General features: G+C 44.5%; 1 protein-coding gene and 1 long non-coding RNA gene across 4 annotated transcripts in view; one reads left to right on the forward strand and one right to left on the reverse strand.

The window, feature by feature from the left end:
• Positions 1-8,850, forward strand: part of LOC134909575 (uncharacterized) — a 55,684-nt gene extending 46,834 nt beyond the window's left edge. The window contains exons 2-3 of the long non-coding RNA XR_010175974.1: positions 1,038-1,095; positions 8,450-8,850. This is a non-coding gene — a long non-coding RNA (uncharacterized LOC134909575). The remainder of the gene's footprint in view (positions 1-1,037; positions 1,096-8,449) is intronic.
• ABCC5 (ATP binding cassette subfamily C member 5) overlaps positions 1-13,006 on the reverse strand; it is a 201,748-nt gene that overhangs the window by 99,605 nt on the left and 89,137 nt on the right. For all 3 annotated transcript variants that reach the window (XM_063916576.1, XM_063916578.1, XM_063916579.1), the window contains exons 7-10: positions 8,483-8,656; positions 7,633-7,780; positions 7,112-7,260; positions 251-358 (exon numbers count right to left, since the gene is read on the reverse strand). In XM_063916576.1, coding sequence (XP_063772646.1) covers positions 251-358; positions 7,112-7,260; positions 7,633-7,780; positions 8,483-8,656 — 579 coding nt within the window. The remainder of the gene's footprint in view (positions 1-250; positions 359-7,111; positions 7,261-7,632; positions 7,781-8,482; positions 8,657-13,006) is intronic.

Raw genomic sequence — 13,006 nt, forward strand, 5'->3', positions numbered from 1 at the left:
CATTATTTGGAGGTAGGTGTCTCCAGGATTATGCAGCCAGAAAATTTGCAATTTTAAAATCAAATCATTAAAGAAAGCATAATATACTTCATTGCATGGACAGAAGTGACTGGTAATGGTGGAAGCCATGCATATAAACCCAATCTTAAAACTCATTTTGCAAAATTCTGCTATATATAACCTAACAGTCAATGCTTTCTCAGAAGATAACAGGTCATGCAGACAATCTGACCCATGGAGCATTGCTTACCTTAAACCGCTCCATGGAGACCGAAGCCTCGGAAAGAGACTTCACCGAGAAGGGCGTCACCTTTAGTGCAAAGGTCATGGAATTAAAGACTGTGACAACAGTGAAAGCCTAAACAAAACAGACAGATGCAAATTAGGCTTGATGGACATAACATCAATAGGTTTAACAGAGGATCTTACACTTTTCAATTAAAAAGTAAACTTGTAAGAAAGGACAGCAACCATTAATTTACTTGCAAAAAGGGGGGCCAATTCCCTCATATAGAAACGATGATCTCTATATCATAAATAGCAAGTCTTGAGCAATTAACTATAAGTTTCCAGGGTCAAGAAGAGAAAATATCCTGGGCTGAACTTGCCTAGTTTGGAGCTGGACTGTTCATCTGAGAGCACAAGATGTGGGGGCATGTACTTGGCTATAAGTGATATCACAAGATCAAATTTGAAGATGATCAATACTGTACAGATCTTTTTGATCTTTTTAACAGTGTTCACTGTACGTTTAAGCATTTTTTTTTTAGGGTGACGCTTACCAAATTCCAGTATGGACAGAATTATTGCTACAGGCAGCATTATAAATGACGGCCACTACTTAGCAAGGAATGTTAATAAAATAATCCATGCCCGTAATCTATATGGGCTTGCGTGATAAAGGATACAACATTTGACTAACAAGACTACTATATAGTCATAATCTATTAATCTGAGGTGCATGATTTCTGACTAAATTTAGTCAATTTCAAATAATTTTTTTATTTTGGTGCTTTTATTTCTTTTTCGTCCACTAGGGTGCACAGGTTACCATATCGCTGGAGAGCTGGAGTCTGGACACCAAGGATTTACCATGTAAGAACATAAATCCCATTCTCTGCACGTTTTTTATTTTTTTAATACATACAAAATAAGATGTTTTACTTAATTTGTATACAACAAATCGTGAATTATATATAGTTGCATCAATACGATTTCTCTTACACCCTAGAGGATACTGGGGTCCACATTAGTATCATGGGGTATAGACGGGTCCACTAGTAGCCTTGGGCACTTTAAGAAATCAATAGGGTGCGCTGGCTCTTCCCTCTATGCCCCTCCAACCAGACTCCGTTTAGAAAATGTGCCCGGAGGAGCCGGTCATGCTTAGGGAAGCTCCTGAAGAGTTTTCTGCATTTATTTTCTCTTTTGTTGTTTTCAGGCAGGGCTGATTGGCACCAGCCTGCCTACTTCGTGGGACTTGGGGAGAACGGCCCAACTTCCTGGAGAGTTAATGGTGCCGTTTCTCTGCTGACAGGACACTGAGCTCCTGAGGGAGTTATTCGCAAACCACACCACGGCGCAGCGTACCCTCCTGCAGCACGCCGCCAGCCCTAACAGAGCTTGAAGAGAGAAGAGAGGTGAGAACCGCGCTGGCTTCCCGGTTAGCGGGTCGCCGGCGGGAAAGGCGGCACAAGTGTAGGAGCGCAGCACTGAGTACAGGCTGCGCTCCAGGGGGCACAGAAGGGCATGCGGCTCCGTGTGTCCCGCTGTGAGGGGTGCGCTGAGCCACCAATGATACCCACACTCCAAGTCTCCTCAATAGTACCAGGGGGTCTTAGAAGGGGGGAGGGGGAGCAGTGTAAATACTAAGCCCTCTTAATATGCAATTAGCGGCGAATTGCGGCAATTTTTCGTCCGTTTTTAATTCGACACAATTCGACCGTCTAATTTCGGCAAGTGGGTGCCGAAATTGACCATATTCAATAAAAAAACGGATTCGATAGTCCCGCTGACGAAAAACGGCCGATTTGACGAATTTTGTTCCGATTTTTAAAAAACCCGAAAAAAAATTGTGTGGGGTCCCCCCTCCAAAGCATAACCAGCCTCTGGCTCTTCAAGCTGGTCCTGGTTCAAAAAATCCGGGGGGAAAATGGACAGGGGATCCCCCGTATTTTTAAAACCAGCACCGGGCTCTGCGCCTGGTGCTGGTGCAAAAAATACGGGGGACAAAAAGAGTAGGGGTCCCCCGTATTTTTTACACCAGCATCGGGCTCCACTAGCTGGACAGATAATGCCACAGCCGGGGGTCACTTTTATACAGCGCCCTGCGGTCGTGGCATTAAATATCCAACTAGTCACCCCTGGCCGGGGTACCCTGGGGGAGTGGGGACCCCTTCAATCAAGGGGTCCCCCCACAGCCACCCAAGGGTCAGGGGTGAAGCCCGAGGCTGTCCCCCCCATCCAAGGGCTGCGGATGGGGGGTTGATAGCCTTGAGAAAATGACAAGAATATTGTTTTTTCCTGTAGTACTACAAGTCCCGGCAAGCCTCCCCCGCAAGCTGGTACTTGGAGAACCAAAGTACCAGCATGCGGGGGAAAAACGGGCCCGCTGGTACCTGTAGTACTACTGGGAAAAAAATACCCAAATAAAAACAGGAGACACACACCTTGAGAGTAAAACTTTATTTCACACCTGCCGACACACACATACTTACCTATGTTGACCCGCCGACTGCCACGTCTCCTGATCCGACGATCCGGGGTACCTGTGAATAAAATTATACTCACCTCAATCCAGTGTCCAGATATAAATCCTCGTACTTGGCAAAAAAAATAAACGAACACCCGGACCAGCGGACTGAAAGGGGTCCCATGTTTACACATTATCCTGGTGGCTTCCGCCATTGCCACTCTGCTCCTTGTCCCGCCTTGGCGGTTTACATGAGCCACGGCTGTGACGTTGTCTGAGTGAATCAGAACCGGTAGGTCGCGAAGAAGATTCTCCGCTTGTCGTAGGCCGTTGTATATGGCCCTTAATTCCAGTAAGTTGATGTGTAGACAAGCCTCCTGGCTTGACCACAGTCCCTGAAAATTCCTTTCTTGTGTGACTGCTCCCCATCCTCGGAGGCTCGCGTCCGTGGTTATCAGAACCCAGTCTTGAATGCCGAATCTGCGACCCTCTAGAAGGTGAGCACTCTGCAGCCACCACAGGAGAGACACCCTGGCCCTGGGGGACAGGCATATCTTCTGATGTATTTGTAGATGGGACCCCGACCACTTGTAGAGAAGGTCCCACTGAAAAGTCCTTGCATGAAACCAACCGAAGGGGATGGCCTCGTAGGCTGCCACAATTTTCCCCAGAACTCGAGTGCATTGATGAACCGATACTCTTTTTGGTTTTAGCAGGTCTCTGACCATGTTCTGGAGGTCCTGTGCTTTCTCCATTGGTAGAAAAACCCTCTTCTGTTCCGTGTCCAGAATCATGCCTAGGAATGATAGTCGAGTCGTTGGAATCAATTGTGACTTTGGCAGATTTAGAATCCAACCGTGCTGTTGTAGCACTCTCAGGGAGAGTGAAACGCATTTCAGCAATTGATCTCTAGATCTCGCTTTTATCAGGAGATCGTCCAAGTACGGGATAATTGTGACTCCCTGCCTGCGCAGGAGCACCATCATCTCCGCCATCACCTTGGTGAAAATCCTCGGGGCCGTGGAAAGCCCAAACGGCAACATCTGAAACTGGTAATGACAGATCTGTACAGCGAATCTCAGGTACTCGATGAGGAGGATATATGGGGACATGAAGGTATGCATCCTTTATGTCCAGTGACACCATAAAATCCCCCCCTTCCAGACTGGAGATCACTGCCCGGAGCGATTCCATCTTGAATTTGATCCTTTTCAAGTACAGGTTTAGGGATTTCAGATTTAAAATGGGTCTGACCGAGCCATCCGGCTTCGGGACCACGAACAGGGTTGAATAGTACCCTTTTCCCTGTTGGACTAGGGGAACCGTGACAATCACTTGCGGTTGACACAGCTTTTGAATTGCAGCTAACACTACTTCCCTCTCTGGGGGAGAAGCTGGCAAGGCCGAAATCGGCGAGGGGGCACCTCTTCGAATTCTAGTTTGTAGCATTGGGATACAATTTCCATCGCCCAAGGATCCACGTCTGACAGAAGCCAGACCTGGCTGAAGAGTCGAAGACGTGCCACCACTGGTGCGGACTCCCTCAGTGGAGCCCCAGCGTCATGCGGTGGATTTAGTAGAAGCCGGGGGGGACTTCTGTTCCTGGGAACTAGCCGGAGCAGGCATTCTTTTCCCTCTACCCTTACCTCTGGCGAGGAAGGATGAGCCCTGACCTCTTCTGGACTTATGCGACCGAAAGGACTGCTTCTGATATTGTGGAGTTTTCTTTTGCTGTGGGGGAACAAAAAGGCAAAAATGTAGATTTATCCGCGGTAGCTGTGGAAACCAGGTCCGAGAGACCTTCCCCAAATAAAACCTAACCCTTGTAAGGTAAAACCTCCATATGCTTCTTTGAGTCTGCATCACCCGTCCATTGGCGGGTCCACAGGGCTCGCCTAGCAGAAAACGCCATGGCGTTGGCTCTTGAACCTAGCAGCTCAACGTCTCTCTGAGCGTCTCTCATATATAAGACTGCGTCTTTAATGTGACCTAAGGTCAATAAAATAGTATCCCTATCTAGGGTATCAATGTCAGCTGACAAGGTATCTGTCCAAGCTGCAACCGCGCTACATACCCATGCCGATGCTATTGCCGGTCTGAGTAAAGCCCCCGTATGTGTATAAATAGATTTTAAGGTAGTTTCCTGTCTGCGATCAGTAGGATCCTTGAGGGCTGCTGTGTCGGGAGACGGTAGCGCCACCTTCTTGGTCAAGCGCGTTAAAGCCTTGTCCACCCTGGGCGAGGTTTCCCACCGTACCCTGTCCTGTGCAGGGAAAGGATACGCCATAAGAATCCTCTTGGGAATCTGCAGTTTTTTGTCTGGAGTTTCCCAAGCTTTTTCAAATAACTCGTTCAGCTCATGAGATGGGGGAAAGGTTACCTCAGGTTTCTTTTCCTTATACATGCGCACCCTCGCAATAATCATATAATGAATACTTTTGGCCACCCTTGGGTGTAAACTTGCATCATCGTAGTCGACACTGGAGTCAGAATCCGTGTCGGTATCAGTGTCTGCTATTTGGGATAGAGAACGTTTTTGAGACCCTGCAGGGCCCTGTGACCCAGTCAAATCCATGGATTGACTCCCTGTTTTTTCCCTGGACTCTGCTTTGTCCAACCTCTTATGCAGTAAGGTCACATTTGCATTCAAAACATTCCACATGTCTAACCACTCAGGTGTCGGAGTTGCCGACGGAGACACCCCAATCATCTGCTCCACCTCCTCCTTAGATGAGCCTACCGCTTCAGACATGCCGACACACTCGTACCGACACCCCCACACACACACACACAGGGATATTTATCTGGAGATAGTCCCCCAATAAGGCCCTTAGGAGAGACAGAGAGAGAGTATGCCAGCACACACCCAGCGCCAACTGACACCGGAAAACAAATTCCCAGAATATATAGCGCTTTTTCATATAATTATGTATAAAACACTCACTGCGCCTTACAAGTGACCCCCCCCCCCCCCCCTCTTTTTTGCCCTGTCTCACAGTGTTCTGCAGGGGAGAGTCCGGAGAGCCAGCTTCTCTGCAGTGCTCTGTGGAGAAAATGGTGCTGGTTAGTGCTGTGGGACCAAGCTCCGCCCCCTCCAGCGACGGGCTTCTGTCCCGCTCAATTTTATAATACTGGCGGGGATTTTATATAACTACTGCCTCCGCAGCCTATAATACTCATATGCCAGCCTTAGAGATTTATATTGCTGCCCAGGGCGCCCACCCCCTGCGCCCATCAGTGCCTGCTAGTGTGTGTTGTGTGGGAGCAAAGGCGCGCAGCGGTCTTACCTCAGGGAAGATCTGAAGTCTTCTGCCGCCTTGAAATCTTATTTTCTTCTTATACTCACCCGGCTTCTATCTTCCGGCTCCGCGAGGACGGCGGCGGCGCGGCTCTGGGACGAACAGCAAGGGGAGACCTGCGTTCCGACTCCCTCTGGAGCTAATGGTGTCCAGTAGCCTAAGAAGCAGAGCCTATCATTTAAGTAGGTCTGCTTCTCTCTCCTCAGTCCCACGATGTAGGGAGCCTGTTGCCAGCAGTGCTCCCTAAAAATAAAAAAACCTAACAAAATTCTTTATCAGAGAAACTCAGGAGAGCTCCCCTGTAATGCACCCAATCTCCTCTGGGCACAGGATCTAACTGAGGTCTGGAGGAGGGGCACAGAGGGAGGAGCCAGTGCACACCCATTCTAAAGTTCTTTATAGTGCCCATGTCTCCTGCGGAGCCCGTCTATACCCTATGGTCCTTACGGAGTCCCAGCATCCTCTAGGACGTAAGAGAAACAGAAGTGGGATTTCATGGCTATAAAAGCACAACCAGTAGTTGGATTTCTGGATTTACAATTGGTATATTCTCTATATCTATGCTGTTATCTACTACTTCCCTCTTTGTTCAATTTCTTACACCTTTCTTCAGCACTGTGGATTGTACATATAGCTTCTTTGTCTCATGAATTATTTTAATAAAGTTTGTACCCCAAAAAAACCCGCAAAAAAACACAACCACCACCACCACCACCATATACGGTCAGTCCAAGGACCCAGGTAATGGCATAAACTACCCGCCAAAATTCAGGGTTTAAGATCCCACATAAGAGGGTATCTATAAAATAAACAGAAAACATGCACAACTCTCACAGAGTAAATCACTAGAATCATACTCTATAACTAAGAGTCCTCCCTAGTTGCCATACTTAATCAATAATCTACAAAGCTTGGCACTGTGCTGATCATCTGAAGGCGAAAAGCAAACCATTGTACTATCACTAAAATAATGAAACCTTAAAACTAATTAAGCCAGAATCCCTTTTACCACACTAAGTCACTTACAGCACAGTTTGCAGTCAGAACAAATTTGTTTACAGATTACAATATCCTTAGGGAGCAAAACAGTGAAAAGAGGTTGCTAAGCTTCTAAAGTTACCTGGGCAGCAGTGAGGTCATAGCCAAGCATCATATGCACAGAAAAGGTCAGCACACTGGCAATGACAACGACAATGGGAGCTACGCCTACAGTGATGCTCTGGAAATAACCAGCTTTCTCAAGTATCTTCCGCTCATTTTCTCGGATTTCTGAAACAAAAGATAATTACCTAATAAATTATACAATTGCAAAATAAATCTTACAGCAGCAGAAATACAACTGTCTGAAACAGCGGCTGACATGGTGTTCATTTTAGCACTTTGTAACACATTAAATTGTGCAATGTATGTACTTTCAATTAAATCCAATCCTCCAAAGCTCTAGTGGGAGCCATTCAAATTCTGCTGCCATGTGAATATTGCACAATACATTTCATTGAGCAGAGCGTGCAAGCCTTCAGATAAATCAATGCAAACCCGCGTTGTCATGTTGTTCAGACAAATAATCCTGCAATACTGTTCTCCTAAAACGGAAACACTAGTTCTACACGAGTGCAATTTCCCCAAACCAGCACAACTTACTCTGAACACTTTGAGAGAATGCTTTCACCCAAGCATACATCTTAATGAACTTTATGTAATTTAGAACTTCGTTCATTTTTTGAACACGTTCATCTGTCACAGACACACACTTCCTTCTGAAATATGCTGTGAGCCTGGACACAAACATCTGTAAAAACAGAAAACAAAACAAAAAACATGGTATATCAACCGAATTAATTATCAAGCCATAGCCTTAAACAAAGGAACATTTACAACATATTGGTGACATCAGACTAATTACAATGTATTATGCTAAGCTACACTAAATGGACTACTTGCTATAAGCATTCTGGCAATTTTTACACTGTATTGACCATACTAAAGCCAAAATGACGACAGCCTTTGCAGTTTCATTATTTAACCAGGGAACTTTTTTTTTTTTTTTGTAGTTTCAAAGTTGCCACAGCAACTGGTCTATAATGAAGTGTTGCAAAAACAGTAAGGAAGAATAGGTAACTTATTTTATATGTAGATAACCCGCCAATTAACAGGTTCATTATGCAGAAACCACTTCATTGAGAGTATTGCCTGTGCACGTATTTGCACCTTAATAACAACCCCCAAAAAAACCCTCTAAATATTCTTCCTTCACTACCTAGTACTGAATATGCAATATGGTCAGTTAAAGTGTGTGTATGCAGTTCACTTGCAACTTCTGTATATTGAAAGTTTGTTTAATGCTGTCCTTTGTGTTTTTCTGTAATATCTGAAAATACATAAATCAATACAAAAACAGATTTAAATAAACAAGAAGTTTGTACTTTAATAATCATAACTCTGATTTCTGCTTTGCCAGATGTGAAACACCTACGTAAAAAAAATGACTTACCATAGCTGGATAAAACAGGATGAATACTGCAGAGCCAAGAAAACCAGTGGGACCCAAAATATAGACATTGTACACCATGCCAAGTACTGCAACAATCGGCCCTCCTGCCAGTAGACTGCCCACAGCTGCAGCTTCAAACATCCGCTGTCCATCATTGGAGCAAACATTTATAAGCTGGAAATAATATTAAGATATGTAATATTAAGTCATACGCCATGCAGTTTAGCAGTTATATAAAATGATGTCTTCGCAATTAAGCAGGAATATATAAGAAGTCTATATTGGCGAGTTGCTTGCAGACTTTCCTGAACTTGCTTCTGTATTTTTTAATTTCACTCAAGCTGCATAAATTTAGAAACAGTCTGAGACCCAAATGTAATTCCCAACTTCAATGTGTCTGCCGTTAAGGACACAAGTTTAGGGCATAAAGTGTTGCACATTGTTACTCTGACAGTGTACCCTGCTGACGGGGCATGTGTGGGATATCCAAGGATCTAGTGTTCCCAATGATGAGGACACAGGAAACAGGATTTTGTACTTCAAGTAAAACCTTCTTGCTCAGTCCACTAGGATGCCACTGCACACCCACCCTTTTGCACACTATGGGGGAGATTCAAATTGACGTCGAAAAGACGTCAGTTTTCGACTTTTTTTTTAGGTCGGAAGGGGTTCCAACCTATTCAATATATTCGACAAGCCGAGGAATTCGACTTGTCGAAAAGCACGTGGATCGGCGGAATAGCTGCCGATCCACGCGCTTGTGTCGAAAAGGGGGGCCAAATCTTGACCCCGTTTTCGACCATCTCAGTCCGAATTAAAAAAATGTCGGACTGAGATGTGGGACCCAGAGGAGGAGAGGGGGGGAGAGCCGCAGGAAGACGGGGGACAGCCGCTGGCAGACAGGGGAGATAAGCGTTGCAGCAGGATGCACCCGGCTCCAGCAAGCGCGACCTCACTTGCTGGAGCCCGGTGAACACTTCAGTGAGGACGGGCGGCTGTGTGACATCCTCCTGCAGTGCTAATCTCCTCCGTCTGCCCGCGGCTCCCCCCCCCCCCCCCCCCCACCCCTCTCTCTCCTCCTCCTGGTCAGTCATCTCAATTCGACTCTTTAAAAGTCGAATTGAGATGAGATTTGAATAGGGGTTGCCGGCTCCATTCCGACAAATGCATGTTGGAATGGATTCGACCCTAATTGAATATACCTCTATAACTCCTCTTTGAAGTTTACTATAGTCCAAATCTGTTTCGTGGGGAAGAGGTTTCAGTCTTCATTTCTTCTCTGGCTCTGTCCAGAGCTTGGTTAATAAAAATAACTGAATATTAAGCAGGAAGGGGAAACATAAGAATGGGGAATGAATGAGGAAACTGTAGGACCCAGGGTACAGATTCCCCAATGGGTTTAGAGAAAACAACAAAAGTATATAGATAACATTATGGCACACAGAATTCAAACTACCATTCCTATTATTCCCTATTTTATAGACTAATACATGTAAGAAAACATACAACCAAAATGTCTGTCAACAGCAAAAAAATGAGACCATTTAAAACCGAATCAAAAACGCTAAAATAGTAATAATGAAATAAATATTTAGGAACAAAACAAACATGAAACATTTGGAAACTGGCATAGGGGTGTATTCAATTAGTGTTGGATCTTCTCCGACGGAGAGGATCAGACCCCTCACTACTCAATTTGCAGGCATTTCAGACAGGTTTTTGACAGTTTTCGACAATGGCAATCTGACTTTTTTAAAGTCGAATTGGCATTGTCGAAAACGGGCCAAAAACTTGTCGGAAACGCCGGCAAATTTTACAAAACACGTCGTTCCGCGGCTAATCCACCGAACCACGTGTTTTCCAACCAGTCGGAAAAACGGCACTGGACCTGAATAGGTCGAATCTAGATTCGACCTAAAAACGTTGGTAAGTGCTGTTTTTCCCACTTGTCGAAATTTCAAATAATAATTGAACAGATTAGTCATAAAGAGCAAACTCTGTGGTCTTAACGTAGATTACCGAAAAACAAGCATATACTCATTAGTATTTTAGATTTCTCAGAAAAAAATACATGTGTACGTTGTGTTTACCATTAAAACAGAGGATTTCTTTTACAGAGGACAATTCTGTTTCTTATTAAGTACACCATGGCAACGGCTGTATTAAGGTTTGTGGGGGCACCTGGGCAACTAAGATGTGGGGGCTCCACTCCCGTGTTCCCTGAGTACTCCCCTCCGGCATCTGTGGAAGTGCATATGCAGAGCCGGAAGCAGACTGCATACAGGGCGGAGCAGTGGCTCCCAAGTCCCTTTATCAGCAGCACAGAAGTCACGTGATGCTGAAGAGGGGACAGTGTATGCAGAACATAGACACTGGAAATGGTGCTGCGGGGTGGGGGGGGGGGGGGGGGGAGCTCAAGTCCAGGTTGCTGTGCAAGATTTCATCAGAAGACTATTTTATTTTCATTTCTTCACAAAATCTATAGACTAGGTTACGGTCCAGAAGAATACTCAGTGTAGAAATCCACACCTTCAAGGTTGCAAGTGCCAACTCCTTAGCAAAGAACTCGTGCCAACATTTTTTTAGAACCCGTAACTTCTGCCTTCACTGGATTAAATTTAGTTTCAGTTCAAGAAATAAATCTTCTCCACACTTTATAGTAGGCTTCTGACCACACTTTATAGTAGGCTTTCTTATATAAAACAGGACCATTTTTTTTTTGACTGCAACATAATATGCAGCAGCAACACTCAGCCTCCATACCATACTTTATGTGAAGAATCTATACCAGATCCAACCAGACTGTCAGAGTTCTACATCTCATTAGCAACTGAACTAGGGTCTTCTTGACAGTGATGGTAAAATTGCTGCTTTCTTGTTCCCGATTTTTTTTGGGAGAGCAAACAGAGGAAATTGGGAAAGCCATAACTACGCAGGACCAGCAGAGAGAAAGCATCAACAGCTTGGGTTCATGGAAATTTGCTATGCGAGAAGTAGTAAGGCAACTTGGCATTCTGGTTTGTTACTATGAAATCTGTGGACATCCAAACTTCTTTAATTAGGAGTTTGTTCCCATTATCTAGGAAGAGCAGTCATCAGACTGTCCTGAATAGATGATTTACATTTTCTGCAAACTTTAGTCAGTCGCTAGAAGACTAGAAAACGAAGACAGCACACTCATCGTGCTAATTTGTGGTCAGCTCTTCTGTTGTACTGACAAAAGGACTGATTTGTTGTACTAGAACAACAGTGTGTCATATAGAGGAAAGTTATATAGATCCTGGCTTCCATGTACTGCTGTTTTGATGATGGGGGTGGTGGATATGCAATTTTCTTGGTCTGTGGCAGTCAACTGGATAGTTCGCCAGTCATCTTCTCAATCACAGACTACAATTTGTTGCCAGACAAGAGAATGTTCCAGAGGCTACAGAATACGTGTTCTATTCTAGACAGGCCTCTTTGATACTTATACTCCTTTAGCACTACTTGCTTCATTACTTCATGAACCAGTAACACCCTCCCTCTTCTAGTGTGATCAACAACAGACCCTGTACTGATTTCTATTTAGAATTTACAGTTTCATAAAGGTTTGGCAGAACTTGGATCTAGCCTAATTACTTTAAAAAACAAAACTATGACTAGACCAAATTGAAAATGGGATTTTTGTACTATAGCTTTAAGACAGAAGCTCCTCCATTCTACAAACCCCTGCTATTTAGTACAACTTTAAAGAAAGACCGAAACCGAAGCTTTGTAAATAGCAAAACTGGAAAATACAAACAACAACAACAACAACATCAAAAAACAAATACAAAAGGTTGAGCGTAAGGGGTAGAAACACAGATGGATTCAGAAAAAAGGATTTAATGTCAAGTATAGAGTAAATAAAAAAAAACAATTTTCTAATTCATCAAATCTGGGGGACACTGCTCACCATGGGACATTCCAAAAGCTGCCTGAGGGGAGAGTATGATTAGATACTTGAACGCAGCAACTGTCTGGCTGAAACTAGCACCCTTGCATACAAACGCCAGAAAACAAGAAAGTTGGTAAATGTGTGGCTGCCAGTCTCTCCCAAGAAAAGGCCAAAGAATACAAAAAACAACATATCTGAGCAGCAGAGATCCCATATGACAAGGAACGTGAGGATGTCAGACACTGAAGGACTCCACACCTATCTGCCAATGACAAAACAAAACAGTGGCCTGAACAGGCATCAGTTTCTCTGCAAAAATCAAACATCCTGGCGACTCAAATACCAGCCCCATGACATTGACAGTGTAGAAAGTAGAACCCTTTAAATCTACACTGAGTGCCATGGAGAATACAAATGATCATACATCGGTATGCCCAAAGAAGAAAGAAAAGGCCCCACTCCCATATGTGGTTTCAAAACCTCAGCCCTTTCAGCAAAAGGAGAAAATGTCACAATAAAATCCTTCCAAATAGGCGAAAGACTGTCCAAACAGCAAGGCATCTAAATGTTTCATGGAAAATTACGGGGCCACCGAAGTGTATGAATTG

Source organism: Pseudophryne corroboree, chromosome 4 (genome assembly GCF_028390025.1).
Source record: "Pseudophryne corroboree isolate aPseCor3 chromosome 4, aPseCor3.hap2, whole genome shotgun sequence".
Taxonomy (NCBI): domain Eukaryota; kingdom Metazoa; phylum Chordata; class Amphibia; order Anura; family Myobatrachidae; genus Pseudophryne; species Pseudophryne corroboree.